A 24,873-nucleotide genomic window follows, 5' to 3' on the forward strand; every position below is an offset into this window, starting at 1 on the left:
TCCTTTTTATGGCTGAATAATATTCTGTGTGTGTGTATATATATATATATATCACATTTTGCTTGTCTGTTCATCAGGTAATACGCACTTGGGTTATTTCCATATTTTAACTATTGCAAATAATGCTGCAGTGAACATCAGTGTATAGATATCCGAGTCTCTGAATTTCTTTTGAGTGGAATTGCTGGGTCATATATTAATTCTATGTTTAATCTTTTGAGGTGCCACCAAACTTTTCCACAGCAGCTGCACTATTTTACATTCCCACCAGCAATGCACGAGGATCCCAATTTCTCACCAACACTTGCTGTTTTCCGTTTCTTTGATACTATAGCATCTCATCATGGTTTTGATTTGCATTTTCATTATGACTGATGATGTCAAGCATCTTTTCATGTACTTACTGGCTATTTGTGTATCTTCTTTGGAGTTGCCTTTTTGTTGTTGAGTTGTAGGAGTTTTTTTTTATGTATTCAGGATATTAAACCCTTAACAGATACATGATTTCCAAATATTTTCTCCCATTCTATAGGTTGTCTTCTCACTTTCTTTTGTTTGTTTTTTATATATGTTTTTTATTGTGCTGTAGATGAAGGTTTACAAAGCAAATTAGTTTCTCTTTAAACTATTAACACACATTATTTTGTGACATTGTTTGCCAACCCTGCGACATGTCAACGCTGTCCGCTTCTCGACCTTGGGTTCCCCAGTTCCATTCATCCAGCTTTCCTGTCCCCTCCTGCCTTTTCATCCTTGACCCTAGGCTGGTGTGCCCATTTAGTCTCATATACGTGGTTGAGCTACATGTATTATTGTTTGTTTTATGGGCCTGTCTAATCTTTGGCTGAAGAGTGAACCTCGGGAGTGACTTCAGTACAGAGTTAAAAGGGTGTCCAAGGGGCTGTCTTCTCACTTTCTTGATAATGTCCCTTGTTGCAAAAAAAGTTTGTAATATTGATGAAGTCCAATATATATATATTTTTTTCTTTAGTTGTTCATGGTTTTTGTGTCATATATGAGAATCCATTGTCAAATGCAAGGTCCTGAATATTTACCCCTATGTTTTCTTCTAAGACTGTTAGGGTTTTAGCTCTTATATTTAGGTCGATCCATCTTGAGTTTTTGTATATAGTGTGGAGTTTGGGTCCAACTTTACTCTTTTGCATGTAGAAATCCAATTGTCCCAACACCATTTGTTGAAGAGACTTTTTCTCCCCCATTGAATGGATTTGACACCTTTGTCAAAAATCAATTGTATATAGATGTATGGGTTTATTTCTTGACACTCAATTCTATTCCATTGGTCTATGTGTCTGTTCTTATGCCAGTACCATGTTGTTTTGATTACTGTCACTTTCTAGTGAATTTTGAGAGCAGGAAGTATGAATCCTCCAGCTTTGTTTTTCTTTAAGATTATTTTGACTGTCTGTGGCCCCTTGCAATTTCATATGTTTTTGAGGATTGGCGTTTCCATTTGTGCAAAAAAAAAAAGCTTCTGTTAGAATTTTGATAGGGATTGCATTGAATGTATAGATACCTTTGAGTAGTATTGACATCTTAACACTATTAAGTTTTTTATTCCATGAACTTGGGATATCTTTCTATTTATTTGGATCTCTGTACAGACTCGACGGCACTGGGTTATATAGTTGCTATGAGTTGTAACCAACTTGACGGCAACAGGTTTGGTTTTTTGTTTTTTCTTTCAGCAGTGTTTTGTAGTTTTCAATGTACAAGGCTTTCACCTCCTTGGTTAAATTTATTCCTAGGTATTTTATTCTTTGAGATGCTATTGTAAATGGAATTGTTTTCTTAATTTCCTTTTCAGATTGTTCATTGCTGGTATATAGAAACAACTGATTTTTGTATGTTGATCTTGTACCCTGCAACTTGTGCTGAACGAATTCTCCAGTGAAACCACCTGGGCTTGGAGATTCCGTTTTGGGGGGAGCTTTAATTACAGATTCATTTTTTAAAATGATTCTAGGACTATTTATCATATTTATTTCATCTTGGTTGAGTGTTCATAGTTTGTGATTTTCCAGAAATTGGTGCCTTTCTTCTAAAGTTGTTAAATTTGTAAGTATGAAGTTGTTCATAGTATACCCTTTTTATCCTTTTAACAGCTACAGAATGTTTAATGATATACCCTGTTACAGTCCTGATGTTGGTGATTTATGTCTTCTCTTTTTATTTTTGTCTTTCTTGCTAGAGGTTTATCAACTTCATTGGTTTTTTTTCAAAGAAGCAGCTTTTTGTTTCATTGATTTTTCTTTATTGTGTTCCTGTTTTCAGTCTCATTGATATCTTCCTTTATCTTTGTTTCCTTCCCTTCTGCTTGCTTTGGGTTCATTTTTCTCTTTTTTTCCCTAGTAGGAAATTAGATATTGGTTTGAGACCTCCCCTTCTTTCTAATACTATTCTTTAATTAAGACTTTTCTGATCATCATCAATTTTTTTTTATCTCAGTTGTCATTTCTAACTATCATTTCCTCCAATGTTTCTTTTGCTATCTATCCTTTAACAAATATTTCCACATAAATACCCCAAAGATACCTCAAATTCAACTTGTCTAAAACTAAATTCATCTTGACTCTTTCCTGAGCCTCCCAGATGTGTAACTCCTTCTTTTCTTTTTCTCGACTAACAATTACTACTATTTACTAGGAACCTCTATGAGGCAGTTCTACTCTGTCCTATAGGGTCGCTATGAGTCCCTAAGGTAGGCTATTTCTTTTTCTTTCGTAAGTAATGGTGATTATACTTCTTAAATAGCTCTTGAATATTTTTTCAGTCCATTCCCACTACCACTGCATTATTTCAAACCTTCTTCATCTCTCACCTTGAAAGTGGTTTTATTAGGTTATTAAAAACATGAAAAGGTCTAGCCCCTGCCCACACACTATTTCCTACTCCCCAGATACAATCACTTTCAATTATTTTAGATTTTTTTTTTCCATATCTCTAAATGCCATTTACCACCCCTCATCTGTCAGTTTGTCGTACTGAGGTGGCTTGCGTGTTGCTGTGATGCTGAAAGCTTTGCCACCAGTATTTCAAATACCAGCAGGGTCACCCATAGTGGAAAGGTTTCAGCAGAGCTTCCAGACTAAGGCAGACTAGAAAGAAAGGGCTGGCAATCTACTTCCAAAAACTGGCCAGTAAAAATCTTATAAATCACAAAAGAACATTATCCAACTTGCTTGCTTTGGATCAATTGCTAGATGAGGACATCATGTTTGGTGAGGTAGAGGACCAGTGAGGGTATGTGAGATCCTTGGCACAGTAGCTACAATAACGGACTCGAGATGTGCTCATGATTGTGAGGATGACCCAGGATCAGGCAACGTTTTGTTCTATTTACATAAGGTTGCCTAGGAGTCAACTCGATGGCAACTAGCAACAAGAAATATCATTTATACTGTTACCTCTCAGTTTTTTTTAATCATTTTAGACATCCTCTACTTACTTTCCAAATTGGAGGTGAGAATTTAATTCTTTTATACTGTCATCAGAAACCCTAGTGGTGTAGTGGTTAAGTGCTATGGCTGCTAACCAAAAAGGTCGACAGTTCAAATCCACCAGGCACTCCTTGGAAACTCAGTGGGGCAGTTCTACTCTGTCCTGTAGGGTCACTATGAGTTGGAATTGACTCAACAGCATTGGGTTTAGTTTTTGGGTTGTGTACTGTTGTCATCATTATAGATATCCATGCATGCAAGCACGCTTTCCCCTCATTCTGTCGATATAGTTATATTGTAAATTTTGCATAAATCAGTGTTTAGTATTTCAATTATGATCACATAAATGTTATTCACAGCCTGGCTAGGTAGTAAACTATGATTTCTTTCTTTTATATGTTTTTGTTTTCCTTTGAGTTTTATATTTTCATTTGTCTGGTTTTCCATGTACTTTCAGTAATTCTCCAACTTTCTGCTTTGAATTTAAATCTATCAGTTCCATGTTTTATTCTTAATCTCTTCTGGAGCCCTCTAATCTTTAATCTACGATCTAGAATAGTTACTCTTCTTGACAGCTACTCAGTTGTCATCTTAGCTTCCTCAACCTACAGCATTCTCGTATTCCCTCTTTCTGTGTTGACTTTCCTGTGTTGTGGCTCTTACTTACACTTCCTATTTCTTGGTTTATTCCATTGTTTTGATATAGGACATGTTGCAGTAGCTTCCTGAGAGACTGCATGTCTAAAAAGGCCTTATTTTGTCCTTACACTTAATCAGTAATGTTAAGTATTGAGTTTTAGCTTGGAAATTTTCCTTTAAAATTTTCAAGACATTGCTTCGTTGTCTTTTAGCTTTGTGGGCCATTCTGATTCCTGAACCTTTGTGTGACATCTTTATTTATTTTTGTTTGTTTGTTTGTTTTTTCTCTATGAGCATTTTTAAAATCTTCTTACCCAGGATACTGACATTTCAGATGATGTGCCTTGATTGCAGGTCTGTTTTGTCCATTGAGCCGAGTATTTGGTGAGCCCTTTGATCTATAAACTCTTGTCTTTCAGTTCTGGGAAATTTTCTTACATTAGGTTTCTGCTAATTTCCTCCCCTGTGTTTTCTCTGTTCTTTCTAGAAATCCTATTCTAATTTTTGAAGTCCTGGACTGATCTTCTCATTTGTTTTTGTTTTTTTTCCTCTCCTATTTTCTCTTTATATTTTTGTTAAATTTTTGTGGGATGTATACTCAGTTCTTTGAATCCTCCTATTGATCTTTCCTTTCTGCTTTAATTTTTATTTCTAAGAGCTTGCTTTGTTGTTTAATGATTGTGTGTGTGTTTTAAATAGTATCCTGTTCTTGTTTCATGGATTCAGTATCTTCTCTCTCAGGATATTAAGGATTTTTAAAAAACGTTTTCATCTTCTTGCATTGCTTCTTTTAGCTTTCTCTTTCTTTCTGGTTTTTTTCTTTTTTGGTCTTTCTCGTGTTAAAGGCTTTCCTCAATAGTCTGGTGATCCTTGGCTGTCCATTCATCTTCAAGAGTGAGATAGTAAAAAGCTTTGCGGGTGGGGCTTCTTAACTTACTGTCTTAGGGTTCTCTAGAGAAACAGAAATGATGAATAGAGTTGAACAGAAGATTTCAAAGGGCAGATCAAGAAGACAAAGTAAAGTATTATAATAAAATGTGCAAAGACCTGGAGATAGAAAACCAAAACAGAAGAACACGCTTGGCATTTCTTAAGCTGGAAGAACTGAAAAAAAAAATTCAAGCCTTGAGCTGCAATATTGAAGGATTCTACAGGGAAAATATTAAACAACACAGGAAGCATCAAAAGAAGATGGAAGGAATTCACAGAGTCACTGTATCAAAAAGAATTGGTCCATGTTCAACCATGTCAAGAGGGTAGCATATGATCAAGAATGTACTGAAAGAAGAGGTCCAAGCTGCACTGATGGCACTGGCAAAAAACAAGGCCTTCGGAATTGACAGAGTACCAATTTAGATGTTTTAACAAACGGATACAGCAACGGAAGTGCTCATTCATCTATGCCAAGAAATTTGGAAAACAGCTACCTGGCCAACTGACTAGAAAAGATCCATATTTGTACCCATTCCAAAGAAAGGAGCTCCAACAGAATGTGGAAATTGCCAAACAATATCATTAATATCACACGCGAGTAAAATTTTGCTGAAGATCATTCAAAAACAGTTACAACAGTACATTGACAGGGAACTGCCAGAAATTCAAGCTGGATACTAGGGATATCATTGCTGATGTCAGATGGAGCCTGGCTGAAAGCAGAGAATACCAGACAGATGTTTACCTTTGTTCTATTGACTATGCAAAAGCATTTGACTGTGTGGATCATAACAAATTATAGATAACATTGAGAAGAATGGGAATTCCAGAACACTTAAATTGTGCTCATGAGGAACCTTTACATAGATCAAGAGGCAGTTGTTTGCACAGAACAAGGGGATACTGATTGGTTTAACGTCAGGAAAGGTGTGCATCAGGGTTGTATCCTTTTACCATAGCTATTCAGTCTGTATGCTGAGCAAATAATCCGAGAAGCTGGACTATATGAAGAAGAATGGGGCATCAGGATTGGAGGAAAACTCATTAACAACCTATGTTATGCAGATGACACAACCTTACTTGCTGAAAGTGAGGAGGACTTGAAGCACTTACTGGTGAAGATCAGAGACCACAGCCTACAGTATGGATTACACCTCAACATAAAGATAACAAAAATCCTCACAACTGGACCAATAAGCAATGTCATATAAACAGAGAAAAGATTGAAGTTGTCAAGGATTTCATTTTGCCTGGATCCACAATCAATGTCCATGGAAGCAGCAGTCAAGAAATCAGCTGACTCATTGCATTGGGCAAATCTGCTGCAAGAGTTCTCTTTAAAGTGTTAAAAAGCAAAGATGTCCCTTTAAGGACTAAGGTGCACCTGTCCCAAGCCTTGATATTTTCAGTTGCCTCATATGCATGTGCAAGCTGGACAATAAGGAAGACTGAAGAGTTGATGCCTTTGAATTATAGTGTTGGCGAAGAATATTGAATATACCATGGACTGCCAGAAGAAGGAACAAATCTGTCTCGGAAGAAGTACAGCCAGAATGCTCATTAGAAGCAAGGATGGTGAGACTTCATCTCACATACTTTAGACATGTTATCAGGAGAGACCAGACCCTGGAGAAGGACATCATGCTTAATAAAATAGAGGGTCCGCGAAAAAAAGGAAGACCCTCAACAGAATGGATTGACACAGTGGCTACAACAATGGGCTCAAACACAGTAACAACTGTGAGGATGGTGCAGGACCGGGCAGTATTTCATTCTGTTGTACATAGGGTTGCTATGAGTTGGAGTCGACTCGACGGCACCTAACAACAAGAGAAACAGAACTAGTAAGATAGATATATAGAGAGATTATGAGGGACTGGCAAGTCCAAAAGAGCCCCGGTGGTGCAGTGGCTAAAGTGCTCAGCTGCCAACGGAAAGGTCAGCAGTTCAAAATCACTAGCTGCTCTACAGGAGAAAGATGTGGCAGTCTGCTTCCATAAAGCTTTACAGCCTTGAAGACCCTGTGGGGCAGTTCTACTCTGTCCTGTAAGGTCGCTGTGAATTGGAATTGACTCAGTGGCAATGGGTTTGTTTTGCTTTGGCCAGTCAAGTAACAGGATGGAGATTCCTGTAGTCTTGTGTCCCAAAATTTGTAGAACAGGTGACAGGAAGAATTCTGGCAGTAAGTTTGTTTATAGTCAGGAGGCAGAATACACCATAGGGAAAACTTCCTTTTTGCTCTTTAAGTCTTCAGCTGATTGACTGAAGCCCACCCACATTATGGAAGGCAATCCTAAGGCCAACTAATGTAATCACATACAACTGCTTCATAACAGCAACTAGACTAGTGTTTGAGCCAGCAGCTTGGTACGATGGCCTAACCAAGTTGACACGTAAAATTAACCATCACACTTAGTATAGGGTAATTGTGGCTAAACCTTTTCATTGGGGAACTCCAGCTGTTATCTTTCGGATTTTTCTCTTTGGTTGGTCATATTCTCCAGAGAAGCATCTTCCAACTCCTGGCTAGAGGTTAATAAGCCTAGTGTTACAAGCCAGTGTTTTTGAGAGCTGTTAGGGAAGGAGCTGGAGTCTCAGTGCTCAGTTTGTAGACTTTCACTTAATGCCTTGTAAACTTTCACTTAATCTCTGTTTTTGATCCAGAATACTTACTCTCAGATGTGGCTGATGTCCCTGACCCAGAGCTCATCTAGTTTATCCTCTCTAAAGAAAAGTCTTCTGCCAGGCTTGGGTAGGGAGAGTCAGCCAGCTGTAGGATATGTGGGAGAGGAGGTCTACTTCCTAAACATTCTACTAATCCTCCAGTTTTCAGCTCCACTTTCACCATCACTTTGAATTACCTGGTTTTACTAATCCCAAATCCTTTTTAGGTTTCTGCTGTACAAGTCTAGTTTCAATTTCCATAGTTCGTTTTTTTTCTCCTTTCTTGTCGCCTTTGTTCTCGTGGGTTTATGCTTCTTTTAAAAAAATCTCTTTACTCCTATTTTACTGGTGTTTGCAGTGGAATAGAGGTAAATGCATGTGTTTAATTTTTAACTGGAGACCTTACTGGCCTCCTTTCCCCAGCCTTACCCCAGTCTAATTCATCTTCTCTGCTGCCAGAGTGATCTTGATAAAATGATACTTTGTTCTAATTGTCTCTATTAAAACCCTTCAGTAGTTCCTATTGCCCAAAGATAAAGTCTTTCTTTGCATAATATACAAAGCACCCTGTATAATCTAACCACCTACCTGTTCTCCAGCATCATCTTTTATTTACAGCACTACTTTTTAAAAGTATGTATGATTTTAAAAGCATCCAATCTTACATTTTCCTCTATGTTTTTGGCTGTTTGGTTTTTAATGCCTAGAGAAACCCACTCCATCATTGTCTGCTGCTAGCTGCTCCATGTCAAGATCTAGTTTAATAGCCCTCTCTTCTAAGAAGCCTTCCTTGACTCACCATGCAAACAGAGTTGATTATCCCCTTCTTTATATCCATTCTATGTTCCATATGCTATATTGTTAGCATTTATCATACAATATTGCTCGATGAATAATTTATAAGGATCAGCACAAAGCTGGTTCCTATGAGGTGGAGGTTAAAGATGTCCAAATGTCCAGCTCTTCCAAGCTGTTGTACCACTCCGTCATCTCTACATGAACTACTCCCTCTCTCCTAGTACTCTCCCTCCTGTCTTTGGGTTCCCTAATTTGCTGCAAAGTCTCACAGAACTCATGAACCATATAAAGGAAATGGCTCACGCATTTGTGGAGGCTGGCAAGTTCCAAATTTGTGGGTCAGGATAGGCTTCTCCCGATCTACTTGGCTGCAGGAGCTGAACTCAAACCTGCAGTTCAGACCACAGGCTGCTGGCTCACAAGCCTGCAGAAGCTGGCGAATCAGGTCACATGATAGACCACCAGCCCAAGGGGCTGTGAAGACTGGCAAATCCCAGAATCGGCAGGTCAGACAGCAGGTCTCTGAGGAGGCCAATTGATCACAAACCGGACGTGGGATCTAGATGCAGAGAGAGCCTCACCAGGACACACACATATATCTTAGGTACAGACCACACCCCAGGGAAGGGCATAACTTTAGTAAGGGCAGGGCTTCAGTCACACCCTCCTATAAGGCTTCAACCCAAGGCACACCTTACACCACTCCTGTCTCATCAACACGTAGAAGTCTGGATCTACAACACATAAAATGAAGGACAACCACATAATACTGGGAATCATGGCCTAGCCAAGATGACATATAACCCCAACCATCACAGGTTCCATATACTTTATTTACATAGTCCCACTCAATCATTGTGTGTGAGTCACAAAGACCATGGCTAGAAGGGCCATATTAAGTAATTCATTGCACTGAAATTGCAGTTACTTATTTCATGTTTGTCTCCCTACTAGAATTTGAGCACCCTGATAATAGAGAGAGGCCTAGTGGCATAGTGGTAAAGAGCTACAGCTGCTAATGAAAAGGTTGGCAGTTCGAATCTACGAATTACTCCTTGGAACACCTATGGGGCAGTTCTACTCTGTCTATAGGGACACTATGAGTTGGAATCGACTAGATGGCAACGGATTTGATGATAGAGATTATATCTTAATTTATTATCTCTGTATCTTCAGAATTTAGCAATACCTGGCATGAACTTGTAGTCCAGTGCGTGTTTTTAATGTATTCGTCCCTTGCTGTATATACAGCACACTGTACTTTTGATGGAGAAGAGGTACAAAATTAACAGACATGTGTACATGCCCTCTCTTCTATATTATGAAATATTTTACATTTTAATGTCTTTTAAATATTTCATTATGTGGATATACCATAGTTTATTTAATGAATGCCTCATTGTTAGGTGTTTGTTAATATTCCTACCTTTTGCTATTTTAAATGGCGTTGTAGTGAACATTTGTTGTTCTTGTGTGTCATCAAGTCAATTCTGGCTCATAGCAACCCTATAGGACAGAATAGAACTGCCCATAGGATTTCCTAGGATGTAATCTTTACGAGAGGGGCCATAACTCATCTCATAGTTTGTTGTACTATGATGGCCTGCATGTTGCTGTGATGCTGGAAGCTACACCACTGGTATTTCAAATACCGGCAGATCCACACATCGTGGACAGGTTTCAGCGAAGCTTCCTGACTAAAACAGACTGGGAAGAAGGACCTGGTGATCTACTTCTAGAAAATTGGCCAGTGAAAACCTTATGAATATCAGCAGAACATTGTCTGCTATGGTGCTGGAAGATGAGGCCCTCAGGTTGGAAGGCATTCAAAATATGCCAAGGGAAGAGCTGCCTCCTCAAAATAGAGTTGATCTTAATGATGTGGTTGGAGTAAAGCTTTCAGGACCTGCATTGGCTGATGTGGCATGACTCAAAATGAGAAGAAATAGCTATAAACATTTGTTAATAATTGAAATGTGGAATGTACGAAGTATGAATCTAAGAAAATTAGAAGTCGTCAAAAATGAAATGGAATGCATAAACGTTGATATCCTAGGTATTAGTGAGCTGAAATGGACTGGTAATGGCCATTTTTAATTGAAAAACCATATGGCCTATTATGCTGTGAATGACAAATTGAAGAGAAATGGCATCACATTCATCATCAAAAACACCATTTCCAGATCTATCCTGAAGTACAGTGCTGACACTCATAGAATAATATCCATATGCCTACAGGGAAGACCAGTTAATATGACTGTTATTCAAATTCATGCATCAGCCACTAATGCCAAAGATGAAGAAATCGAACATTTTTACCAACTTCAGTCTGAAATTGATCAAACAGGCAATCAATATGAGTTGATAATTACTGGTGATTGGAATGTGAAAGTTGGAAACAAGGAAGAAAGGCCAGTAGTTGGAAAATATGGACTTTGTGATAGAAACAACGCAGGAGAATGCATGATAAATTTTGCAAGACCAACAGCCTATTCAAAAAAACTACCTTTTTCTAAGAACATAAACTGCAACTATACACATGGACCTTACCGGATGGAATACGCAGGAATCAAATCGACTACATCTGTGGGAAGAGACAATGGAGAAGCTCAGTATCATCAGTCAGAACAAGGCCAGGGCCCACTGTGGAATAGACCATCAGTTGCTTGTATGCATGTTCAAGTTGAAGCTGAAGAAAGTTAGAACAAGTCCACAAGAGCCAAAGTACATCCTCGAGTATATCCCACCTGAACTTAGAGACCATCTCAAGAATAGTTTCGATGCATTAAACACTAATGACAGAAGGCCAGGTGAGTTGTGGGATGACATCCAGGACATACATGAAGAAAGCAAAAGGTCATTAAAGAGATAGGAAAGAAAGATCAAAATGAATGTTAGAAGAGACTCTGAAACTTGCTCTTGAACGTAGAGTAGTAAAAGCAAATGCAAGAAATGATGAAATAAAAGAGCTGAACAGGAGATTTTAAAAGGCGGCTGAAGAAGACAAAGTAAAGTATTATAATGACATGTGCAAAGACTTGGAGTTAGAAAACCAAAAGGGAAGAATACCCTTAGTGTTTCACAAGCTGAAAGAACTGAAGAAAAATTCAAGCCTCGAGTTGCAATATTGAAGGATCCTATGGGGAAAATATTGAATGACACAGGAAGCATTAACAGAAGATGAAAGGAATACAAAGTAACTTTACCAAAAAGAATTGGTTGACGTTCAACTATTTCAGGAGGCAGCATATGATCAAGAACCAATGGTATTGAAGGAAGAAGTCCAAGCTGCACTGAGGGCATAGGCAAAAAACAAGGCTTCGGGAATAGAGGGTAATACCAATTGAGATATTTCAACAAATGAATGCAACACCGGAAGCGTGTGCTTGGCTATGCCAAGAAATTTAGAAAACAGCTACCTGGCCAACCACCTGGAAGAGATGTATATTTGTGCCCATTCCAAAGAATGGTGATCCAACAGAATTCAGAAATCATCAAACAATTATTAATATCAGACGCAAGTAAAATTTTGTTGAATTCAAAAATGGCTGTAGTAGTACATCGACAGAGAACTGCCAGAAATTCATGCCTGATTTAGAAAAAGTCGTGGAACCAGGGATATCATTGCTGATGTCAGATGGACCATGGCTGAAACCAGAAAATACTAGAAACACATTTACCTGTGTTTTACTGATGATGTGAACACGTTGGACTGTGTGGATCATAGCAAATTATGGATAACATTGTGAAGAATGGGAATGCACAGACACTTAATTGTGCTCATGAGGAACCTGCACGTACCCCAATAGGCAGTTGTTCAAAGAGAACAAACAAGGGGATATTGTGTGGTTTAAAATCAGGGAAGGTATGTGTTTGGGGTGTATTATTTCACCATTTTTTTTATTCAATCTAGATGTTGTCGTCAGGTGCCTTCAAGTTGGTTCCAACTCATAGCGACCCTATGTACAACAGAGCAAAACACTGCCCAGTCCTTTGCCTTCCTCACAATCCTCGTTGCACTTGAGCCCATTGTTGCAGCCCCTGTATCGATCCATCTCATCGAGGGTCTTCCTCTTTTTCGCCGACCCTCTACTTTATCAAGCATGATGTCCCTCTCCAGGGACTAATCCCTCCTGATAACATATCCAAAATATGTGAGACATGGTCTCACTATCCTTGCTTCTAAGGAGCATTCTGGTTGTACTTCTTCCAAGAGAGATTTGCTCCTTCTCCTGGCAGTCCACGGTATGTTTAGTATTCTTCATCAACACCAGAATTCAAAGGCATCAATTCTCCTTTGGTCTTTCTTATTCATAGTCCAGCTTTCACATGCATATGACGTAATTGAAAACACCATGGCTTGGGTGAGGTGTGCCTTAGTCTTTTTCTTAGTCATCTAGTGCCGCTGTAACAGAAATACCACAAATGGATGGCTTTAACAAAGAGAAATTTATTTTCTCACAGTCTAGTAGGCTACAAGTACAAACTTAGAGCATCAGCTCCAGGGGAAGTCTTTCTCTGTGGGCTCTAGAGGAAGGTCCTTGTCAGCAATATTCCCCTGGATTAGGAGCTTCTCAGCACAGGAACCTCTGATCCAAAGAACGTGCTCTGCTCCCAGCTCTGCATTCTTGGTGGTATGAGGTCCCCCTATCTCTCTGCTTGCCTCTCTCTTTCATATCTCAAAAGAGATTGCCTCAAGACACAATCCTATCTTGTAGCTTGAGTCCTGCCTCACCAACACAACTGCTGCCTATTCCACCTCATCAACATCATAAAGGTAGGATTTACAGCACATAGGAAAATCACGTCAGATTTCAGAATGGTAGACAATCACACAATACTGGAAATCATGGCCTAGCCCAATCAATACACATATTTTGGGGGAACACAATTCAATCCATGACAGTCTTCAAGGTGACATCCTTGCTTTTCAACATTTTAAAGAGGTCTTTTGCAGTAGATTTGCCCAATGCAATGCGCCTTTTGATTTCTTGACTGCTGCTTCCATGGGTGTTGATTGTGGATCCAAGTAAAGTGAAATCCTTGACAACTTCAATCTTTTCTCTGCTTATAATGATATTGCTTATTGGTCCTGTAGTGAGGACTTTTGTTTTCTTTATGTCGAGGTATAATCCATACTGAAGTCTGTGGTCTTTGGTCTTCATCAGTAAGTGCTTCAAGTCCTCTTTACTTTCAGCAAGCAAGGTTATGTCATCTGCATAACACAGGTTGTTACTGAGTCTTCCGCCAATCTTGATGTCCCATTCTTCATAGAGTCCAGCTTCTTGGATTATTTGTTCAGCATACAGATTGAATAGCTATGGTGAAAGGCTACAACCCTGATGCACACCTTTCCTGACTTAAACCATGCTGTATCCCGTTGTTCTGTATGAATGACTGCCTCTTAGTATAAGTACAGGTTCGTCATGAGCACAATTGAGTGTTCTAGAATCCCCCTTCTTCACAATGTCATTCATAATTTGTTGTGATCCACGCAGTCCAATGCCTTTGCATAGTCAATAAAACACAGGTAAAAATCTTTTTGGTATTCTCTGCTTTCAGCCAGGCTCTATCTGACATCAGCAATGATATCCCTGATCCCATGTCCTCTTCGGAATCCAGCTTGAATTTCTGGCAGTTCCCTGCCGATATAGTGCTGCAGCTGCTTTTGAATGATCTTCAACAAAATTTTACTTGTGTCTGATATTAATGATATTGTTTGATAATTTCTGCATTCTGTTGGATCACCTTTCTTGGGAATAGGAATAAATATGGATCATTCCAGCCAGTTAGCCAAGTAGCTGTCTTCCGAATTTTTTGGCATAGACGAGTGAGCAGTTCCAGCAGTGCATCTATATGCTGAGCAAATAATCCAAGAAACTGGACTATAGGAAGAAGAATGTGGCATCAGGAGTAGAGGAAGACTCGCTAACAACCTGTGATACACAGATGACACAACCTTGCTTGCAGAAAGCCAAGAGGACTTGAAACACTTATTGATGAAGATCAAAGACTACAGCATTCAATACGGATTATACAAAAAATCTCACAACTGTACCCATAAGCAACATGATAAATGGAGAAAAGAGCGAAGTTGTCAAGGATTTCATTTTACTTGGGTCCACAATCAACACCCATGGAAGCAGCAATCAAGAAATCGAATGATGTATGGCACTGGGCAGATCTGTTGCAAAAGACCTCTTTAAAGTGTTCAAAAGCAAAATGTTTCTTTGAGGACTAAGGTGGGCCTGACCCAGGCCATGGTATTTTCAGTCACCTCATATGTATACGAAAGCTGAACAATAAATAAGGTTGATCGAAGAAGAATTGATGCCTTTTAGTTATGGTATTGGCCAAGATTATTGAATATACCATGGGCTGCCAGAAAAAAAAAAAACAAATCTCTCTTGGAGGAAATACATCTAGAATGCTCCTTAGAAGTGAAAAAAAAAGATGGCGAGAATTCATCTCACGTTTTTTTTTTAGTTTTTATGTCCCTGGAGAAGGACATCATGCTTGGTAAAGTACAGGGTCAGTGAAAAAAAGTGAGCCCCTCAATGAGACGGATTGACAGAGTGGCTGCAATAATGGGCCAAAATATACCAACGATTGTGAGGATGGCTCAGAACTGGGTAGTGTTTTCATTCTGCTGTATGTAGGATTGCTGTGAGTCAAAACTGACTCAGCAGCACCTAACAACAACAAATCTTTATGAGAGCAGATTGCTAGGTCTTTTTTCCCGAGAAAAAGCTGGTGGGTTTGAACTGCCAACCTTTCAGTTAATAGCCCAGTGCTTAACAATTGTGCCACCAGCGCTCCTTGTACTGTACATAAACAAAACAAAACAAAAAAACACACACACACGCACACATTTCTGTTGAGTCAATGACAACTCCTAGCGACCCTGTAGAAGGACAGAGTAGATTACAGCCTTGGAAATCCTATGGGGCAGTTCTACTGTGTCCTACAGGGTCACTATGAGTCGGAATTGACACAGCAGCAATGGGTTTTTGTTTGTTTGATTAGAGTTGTGTAACCACCACACTATCTACTTTTTAGAACGTTTCTGTCACCCAGAAACATTCCTTCTTGCTCATTTGTGGCTGATTTCTTACCCCAAGCCCCAGCAGCCATTATCTACTTTCTGTCTTAATTGAATTGCCTTTCCTAGAGATTTCATATAAATGGAAGCATATGTAACCTTTTATGTCCGGCTTCTTTCACTTGTAACGTTTTCGAGTTTCATCCATGTTGTCATAGTTATCAGTAATTCCTTTGTAATTTTATGTATCTTGTCTATTTCTACAAAAATAGTATACTGGAATCTTGATAGGGATTCCACTGAATCTGTAGATCAATTTGTGGAGATTTGCTATCTAAACAACAGTGAGTCTTCCAGTTCATGAACATGTAAGGTCGCTCCTTTATTTAGATCTGCTTTAGTTTCTCTTAACAGTATTGTCTAGTTTTCAGTGTACAGTTGTCTTGGGCTGGGTTCTCTAGAGGAACAAAACAGTGAAACATATATATATATATATATATATATATAAACCAAACCAAACTGATTGCCATCAAGTCGATTCATAAATATATAGAGAGAGAACAATTTAATTCAAGGAAATGGCTCACACAGTTGAGGAGCCTGGAAAGTCCCAAATCTGTGTGTCAGACATCAGGCTTCTTCTGACTCACATGGTTGCAGGGGCTGACTCACATGGCTGCAGGGGCTGACAAACTCGAAATCAGCAGGTCAGATGTCAGGCTGCTGGCTCGCAGGGTTGCAGGAGCTGACAGATCCCAAAATTTGAAGGTTAGGTGGCAGGCTGTTGGCTCACGTTCCAAGAACTGGAGGTCAGATGATGATGAATCAGATACAAGATCCAGAGCAATAGTAAGCCTTGCTGGAACATCCATTTATATACTGGGTGCAGGCTACACCCCCCAAGGAGACTCCCCCTTTCAACTGATTGGATGCTTAAAAAGCAGATCTCATCATGGAAATGATCGCATTACATCAGATCTCATCATGGAGATGATTACATAATGGAAGAGCAATCAGTCCAATGTTTGCCAAACCACTGAGAATCATAGCCAAGTTAACACATAACATTAACCATCACAGTCCACCCCATGTCAACTTGGTACCTGTACACATCTCCTTAAACCATACATAATCTCTAAATAATGACAGTTATAAAGTCATACTTGTGCCTAACGTGATACAACTAACAAGTACATCTGAAAATGCACTAGCCCCGTTTACATTTTATATTTTATAATAATGGGATAAGGGAGTGAAAAAATGAAAATATTTGATATATATATGTGTGTATATGTATACATGTGTGTATATACACACGCATGTATAATAAAACAAGGAAGAAATGGTCATAACAATTACAGTTCTCATTTCTACAACTGATCACATGGTCGTAACTGGTATTTAGAACTACCTTCTTCCACCACCCATTGAGTATTCCCTTTGCCCTTAGCTGGTCATGGTTCTTTGCCTGGTGGAGTGACTTACCGTCATACCTGAAGGATCTGGGCCATTAGTATTCATGTCAGAATTGAGTTGCTCTAGTTTTCCATTGACCAATCACAGGGTATGGTAGTACTAAGAGACACCCTATGGGATCTCCTGTATTCCGGGCATGTTCTTCATTATCTTCTTTATGTAATACCAATCTGATTTCCCTTGGGTAATCGGGATCAAGCACACCAGCCAATATGGTAACTCCCTTCTTTGCCTGTTGATCCAGAGGCATGAGGAGCCCAAAGTGACTGGGTGGCATTCTTAACTTCCAGTTCAGTGGAATCAGTGATGTGTCTCCTGGTGGGAGCATTCCTCCCTTTGGAACTAAGACCTCTAGACCCACAGAGCATAGGGTTGTGGGGACAGGAAGCAAAAAATTTGCAAGTGGGTCACTAGGGGTAACAGTGAGTGGTGCCATTCCCATTTCCACCCTACTCCTGGCACCAGATGTCTTAGGCTGGGTTCTCTAGAGGAGCAAAACCAGTGAAACTTACATGTATATACAGAGAGAGAGATAGATAAGCTTAATTTGTTAAGATTATTCCTAAGTTTTTTCGTTCTTTTTGATGCTATTGTGAATAGAATTGTTTTCTTAATTTCATTTTCAGATTGTTACAGTGCAGTTGTTTTTAAATGACAAAATGTATGTTTTTCCAAGTTTTGGCCGTTACTGTTATTTTACTTCTAGGATCATATATAATGTATTAGGCCTGCAGGGATCAATCACTGACACTTAACATAGGAAAAGAACTCTTGGCATGAAGTGCTTAGGTGTAATTTTTGCCCTTATAGAATGAAAGCCCTAAAAAATGTAAAGTATATTAACACAGAAATAGTCCTGGAAATTCAATTCAAAGACATGACAAAATGTTTATAGTAAGGCTCAATTAATAATGCTGACTTGTGTTTCTCGGCATTTTATCGATTTTTGTTATTTTTATAAATGTACTCCTTTGCATTTAATATATAAACAAATATCAATCAGCAAATTAGTAGATTGTGCTTATGTTGACACTTCTGGCCTCAAGTTAATGGTTTGCTGTAGTGCTCATTTGTGCTTCTGTCACATTAAAAAAATGTTATTTAGGGGGACAAAATTGCATCCCACAGTTAGTTATTACAACAAAAAGATTTGTTTTCTCAAGTTCAACATACATGGGTTTGCTAGCCCTTTAGTAGACAAGCAGCCATTATTTAAATCACTTGTTGTTACATCATGACCTTACAGAATGCCTGTAGGTTATAACGTAGGATAAGGTGTTATACTTCAAAAATGGAATACATTGGGGCTTTGGAGAAGATTAAAATACATTGTTTTACATTTTAAGTTTTTATCTCAAAGTTTTTCTTAAATCTTGGATACCAGTTATTGTTTAGCCACTAATAAGCATTAATGGACAGCAATACAAATGATCAAGTGTATTTGTGCATGGTAACAGAAAAACTCAGATTATCATGCTCACTTCAGCAGCTTGTTTTTACTAGCCAGAAGTTACTATTTTACATAATAAAGTTAATGATGTCTTGTAGTGCTCTGTCCCTGTGAAAATTTAAGAAACAATGAATTAAATAAATCATTAGAAGGGAACCTAAATGCAAATATAGTGTACTAATTTGCTCATGGGTAGCTAAAAAATCCGTTGCCATCAAGTCGCTTCCAACTCCTAATGACCATGTAGGATAGAGTAGAACTGTTTCATAGGGTTTCCAAGGAGCAGATGGTAGATTCAAACTGCCAATCTTTTGGTTAGCAGCCATAGCTCTTAACCACTATGCCCACCAGGGCTCCGTAGGTAGCTATGACCCACCAAAATCTACACTCCAAATTCAGTGACCACCCTGTATGGATGGCACTGTTAAGCTATGATGAGTAAAAAGCAGTTAACACTTCTTTCCAACCAGACATAAATGTCAAGTAGACGGTTATTTACGTGAAAGCTAAGGAGAGCAGATAAAGAACAATCTTGTCCACTGTTTTCAAAGTTTCCAAACAAATGGGTATTTTTCCTGTTCTGTATTTTTCTCAAACTTAAAGCTATTAAAATTGATATGTAAAGTCATGTGTTGATGGGAGAATGTAAGTTACTGTGTTCCTGGGATATCTTGACCTCAGATTAATGATTGCATGACTTTTTCCTCTGTAGGTTTTCTGGAAAGGAAGGTAGAAGAGGTGACACAGGTTTTCGAGGATTGTCGTCGCAAGGAGCAAGAACGCAATGTCAGGATTGCTTTTGACTGAATGACCATATCTTCAGCATGTTGTTTTTGAATTATTCATTACCTATAAGTTCTGAGGAGTCTAGGGTAGTGTTTGCAGTTATTGTCTAATTTTTGGTTGTAATAAATGTGTGTGTGTGTGTGTGATTTTCTCCCATTCAAATATTGTGTTGTTGAGAATTTGACTTTTAAAGTTAGAAATCTAAACTATAAAAACCAAAAAGCAAACCCAGTGCCATTGAGTTGATTCTGACTCATAGCGACCCTATATTAGCCCCTTTATCTGGGCAGCAAACTATCAGGTGTTGACTCCATGTGTGCAGTTTGAATCTTACTCTCCTAGATTCCACGTACTACCACCAACACACATGATCCTTCTCACTCTAACCAAACCATAGGGAAATGTTTATCTAAAAGTAAATGCCAACCAATTTTTACTGGGTGCCTATTACGTTCAGTGTATAGTGCTAGATACGGTAAATTCTCTCTCCTGAAAGGAACTTACTCTCTAGTTTCAGATATAATTAATGCTAGTATATATAAAAACAATATAGACATACAAAAGAGTGTGTTATGAATTAAAGATAGTGTGCTGTAGAAATTTAGAGAAGGGAAAAGAGTTATGGTAGTTTGGGGACTTGACTTAGTTTTAAAAAGGTACAGTTTGGTTTTGATCAAGGACCCTGTAGCTAGATCCTGATCAAAAGGAGGAGAAATGTGGAACAGAGTTTCAAATTTTTACAAAAAACCAGACTCATTGGAACCATTGAGACTGGGGGGACCCCTGAATCTATTGCCCCGAGATAATCTTTAAGCCTTGAACCGAAACTATTCCATGAATTCATCTTTAAACTACAGTTTAGCTCAAATAGTGAAGAATGTTTGTGTTGAGCAGTGCAGTCTTCTAAAGAATTATCTATATGAGAACAAATCGACAACAGTAAATCTAAAACACAGAAGAAGTTTAGGGGACAGAGTTTAAGTTACTGGTGGTGAAACAATATGAGTAGAGATAGCAAGAATGACAACACAATGCAAAGAATGTGACCAATGTCACTGAGCTGTACATGTAAGAATGTTGAGTGGGTATGTGTATTGTTACGTACATTTCCACCATGAATTTTTAAAAAGGGTGTGGTTCAGGCAATTCAATTATTTTTAATGTATGGCTACTCTGATGTTTTACTTGGTTTTAGCACATGATTTATAGTTGTTGGGTTTTGTGTATTTATTTGTTTTTAAAGAAAAAGCCTTGTTCTTAGCTTTCGAACAGCCTGGTCTCTTGTGTTTCATGTTTTACCTAAGTCATAAATAAAGATGATAGTCTAAAAAAATAAAAGTATAAAGCCAAAATAAACTACTTAAAGGTTTTCGAGTGACTAGAGCTTAGTTGCCTATAATTCTTGAGCTGAATTTCTGTTGTGCTGACTGCACTTGACCATCCTGAAGAGTGCACATTGCAGGAAGAAAATGTATTAGTGATTTTCATGACCTTAGAAGAAGACATCCACCAGGCGTTCCTTGGAAACCCTATGGAGCAGTTCTACTCTGTCTTACAGGGTTACTATGAATCAGAATCGACTCAACGGCAACAGGTTTGGGGTTTTTTGTTTTTTTTTTTTGGTTTTAGGAGAAGAGAGAATGTCCTGACCTCTTTTTTCCTACCCAAACTTTTCAAAGAAGCAGCTTCTCATCAGGTAAGTTGTTGTCAGCACTCAAAATCATAGAATGTGAAAATAATCCATAGACAGTTGACTGTTGTGGATGATTTCTGTAGGTAAACACAGCTTTTGAGTATAATCTTGAGTAGTCTCTAGTTTTGAGTCTCATTATTACTATTCTACCACAAAGACATTTTCTCCAAGTTGCTTTTGGAGATTTAACTCTTGTAAAGTAGCCTGTGCATAAGTTAAGTTTCACATTCAGTAAAGAGAATATAGTGTATTGGAGGAGACACTGGTTCTAGTCATATCCCTGCCTCATTAGATGGGAAAATAAGTGCATCTTGGGCATCATCTTTTGCCTACAAGATAAGAGCCAGACTATATTAGGTTTTTCCCAACTGTTTTGTGAGAAGAAACGAGTTTTCACTTCTCTAAAGTTTGGAGATTCCTTTATGTCTTTCCACTACTAGTAGAGTCTCTAAGTAAAATAAAGGAAAAGGAAGTTATAGTATTGCTGTTGACTATTGCCCTATTCTCACTGGGAGTTATAGTGCTTCTTCCAATACATAGGAAAGACTGGCGAATGACAACTGGCTTCCAGATTATCCAATAACATGAAGATTTACTGGTATAGTTCAGTGTACTGTCTAGAATCTGGAGCCTTGGACTCTTTGGCTCTTTCTGACTCTGGTTATAAGAGTGTTTAAAAGACATGATGACGTTGTTGAACGAATATTAACTAAAAGGTTAAAATAACCAACCTCAGTAATTTTAAAGCAATATTTGTTTTGCTGTAGAGTCTTGAGCCCCTCCTAATCGTTGTTAAAGACCAGCTGAGATACTAGCTGATGAAGAATTCTCATATTTGTAGTGCTAACACTTTTTCAATGCTCATCTAAAAAAAATTTTTTGTCTGCTTTGGAAAAGATGCTATATTCTCTCTATAACAGCATTTGTGCTGTCAAATTTGGGGAATTTGAAAGACATGCACAGTTTACTCAATATTAGATGTGTGATGATGTGCCTCTTCAAGAGAAGATTTTTGATTTTAGCATCTTCCATATCTGTGAATTATAATTGCTTCATAACGTATTCATCAGAAGTGTGCTGGGAACAAAACACCTAAAAAAGACAAACCCTGAAAATGTGTCTATGCTAAGGAGGAGCTTCTGGCTTAATTAAACTAACCTTGTTAAATTGTCAGAAAGACAAATGAGGCATATTTGTCAGTTTGTCATAAATTCTTCTAGGGGTGAAATTACCTCATGGTAAGATGTCTGTGCCCATGTATAAGCTTTTTTATATATACACTGACTGATACCCTTTTTAGGCCAGGAGAGGCATGCTGTGGGAAACAGAATAGCTATTATTACACAGTTAAGTTTGGCAGAGCTAGAAATGGCATGATTTTCCTTTCAGTACAATTTTCTCAATGTATTACTCCTTAGTACCTACCACTTGGAAACCCTGGTAGCAGAGTGGTTAAGAGCTACGGCTGCTAACCAAAAGGTTGGCAGTTGAAATCCACCAGGCGCTCCTTGGAAACCATATGAGGCAGTTCTACTTTGTCCTATAGCGTCGCTATGAGTTGGAATCAACTCGATGGCAAGAGGTTTGGTTTGGTTTTGGTTACCTACCACTTGGGCTGGCTACAGTTATCCATATATATGTAGAGTAATTCCTATGACCTTCCTTTCCAGTTGCACTTCTGTGGCTATGTGAATGTCTCTTGAGACATTCATTCTCCACTCATCCCATCTAGTGGATTTGTAGAGCACTGTGTAACGTAATATCACTTCAGTACCAATAGGTTATATGTTTTATTAGAAGTTGTATGTCCTCTGGGATGATGGCTGGTGTAATATCTCTTTCACCCTTTGCCAACTTCCCAGGGGACAGACACACTAGCATCCTTGATATACCTTGATGTATTTTTCAATTTCCTTATTGATCAACATGTCTATTGGACAGTGTGGTTGAGTAGCAAAATTTAGTCCTACCACCATATATGATTTACCTGGTGCAGGCTAAGATATGATCAACATTTTTAGTCTCACAGTCAGTCCATGTTCTGTGCCAAATCCACAAAGTAGTACGTGTTATGTCTGTACTGTGTGCTGCAAGAGCACAGTTATGTGCATATGGCACGTTTTGGATAACTCTAATACCACGATATTTTGAATCTGCTAGAAGTGCTCAGGATTGGAAGTACAGTGTCTCCCAGTAGTTGCTCCTTGGCCATATGCTGTGACTTGAGCATAGCAATATAGACCAGTTTAAGTAAGTCTGAACCTACGGTATAACCTTGGAATATTCACTCATAGATGACCACCGTGTCATGCATGGAGTGGCTTTAACATTGTATTTGTGTATGATGCTTCCCAGTCACCTTATACCCCCATTTTATAGATGAAGAAACTAGCCTAGACCAGTCAAATAATCTTATTGAAACTCACATAGTTTAGTAATTTACCAAAGCAAAGATGAAGTTCAAATTGTCTCTAAAATCCTAAACAGTTGCCATCCAGTTGACGTTGACTCATGGTGACCCCATGTGTGTCACTGTGCTCCATAGGATTTTTCAGTGGCTGAGTTTTCAGAAGTAGATCGCCAGTCCTTTCTTCTGAGATGCCTCTGGGTGGATTAGAGCTTCATGCAGCACATTAACCATTTGCAGCACCCAGGGGCTCCAAAGCCTTCCTCTGCTATATTGCCGTTAAGTGGGAGCTGAGATTCAAGTCCAAGCATGTGACTCTCAAACCTATGATTTTTTTTTGTAATTTTTTTTTTGCTTTGCGATATTAAAAAGATTCCCTTTAATTATTTATCGGTGAAGTAATATAGTCATGTGGTTCAAAATTTAAAGAGTAGAGTGAAGGCATCTTTCTCCCACTCTTGTCCCTCAGCCATCCAGTTCCCCTAAATCAAACCAAACCCGTTGCCGTCGAGTCAATTCTGACTCTTAGCGACTCTATAGGACACAGTAGAACTGCCCTATAGGGTTTCCAAGGAGTGGCTGGTAGAGTAAAACTGCCAACCTTTTGATTAGCAGCTGAGCTCTTTACTGCTGTGCCGCCAGGGCTCCCAGTTCCCCTACATGGAGAGAATCGCCACTTGTTTATATTTTCTTCCACGGATATTTTATGCATACACAAGCAAATGCATACACACATATCCTTTTTTTTACACAAATGGTAGCATACTCTAACATTGTCCTGCACTTTGCTATTAGAAAAAAAAAATTTTTTGCACTACGTATATTTTGGAGATTGTTCAGTAGCAGTCCACTGAGAATTTAGCCATCTTTTTAACTGCTGCATAGTTTTTCATTGAATGGATGTGCCATATTGGTGGATATTTAACTTGTTTCCAATACTTTGTTATTACAAACACTGTTACAGTGAATAGCTGTATAATATATACACACTGTATGCATACATATAATATAGACACTATGCATATACGTATATATGTAATTTTTCACGTTGTAGAATAGATTCCTAGAAGCTGAATTGCTGTTTTAGAGAGAATGCATTTAAAATTTTAATAGCATCCTCAAGCTGCCTTCCATAGAGGCTGTACCAATTTATATTCCTACCAGCAATGCTCTGAAAGAGCCTATTTCCCCATAATCTCAAAAAAATTTGGGGTCTTTTTTATCAATGTGATAGGTCACAAATGTTATTTTCGTGTGCTTAAAAAAAAACTTTATTTTTTTTTAAGTTTTAGATTTACAGAAGAAAAGTTCCAAGCACAGTACATAGAATTCAGTGTGCCTCCACTCAGTTTTTCCTATTGTTAACAACATAACTGGTACATTAATCACAGCTGCTGTTGTGTGCTGTCAAATTGATTCCAACTCATAGTAACCCTATGCGACAGAGTAGAACAGCCTCACAGATTTCCTAGGCTGTAATCTTTTTAAAATATATATATATTTTTTTAATCTTTTGGGAGTAGA

At 38.4% G+C, this 24,873-nt stretch overlaps 1 protein-coding gene across 3 annotated transcripts in view; it reads left to right on the top strand.

Annotated features, from left to right (window-relative positions):
- NUP62CL (nucleoporin 62 C-terminal like) overlaps positions 1 to 20,716 on the top strand; it is a 107,604-nt gene extending 86,888 nt beyond the window's left edge. For 2 of the 3 annotated variants that reach the window (XM_049872478.1, XM_049872479.1), the window contains one exon: positions 19,176 to 20,716. In XM_049872478.1, the coding sequence (XP_049728435.1) occupies positions 19,176 to 19,270 (95 nt within the window). In that variant the 3' untranslated portion in view covers positions 19,271 to 20,716. The remainder of the gene's footprint in view (positions 1 to 19,175) is intronic. The other variant, XM_049872480.1, reaches the window with a different exon arrangement.
- Positions 20,717 to 24,873: the final 4,157 nt, after the last annotated feature.

Source organism: Elephas maximus, chromosome X (genome assembly GCF_024166365.1).
Source record: "Elephas maximus indicus isolate mEleMax1 chromosome X, mEleMax1 primary haplotype, whole genome shotgun sequence".
Taxonomy (NCBI): Eukaryota; Metazoa; Chordata; class Mammalia; order Proboscidea; family Elephantidae; genus Elephas; species Elephas maximus.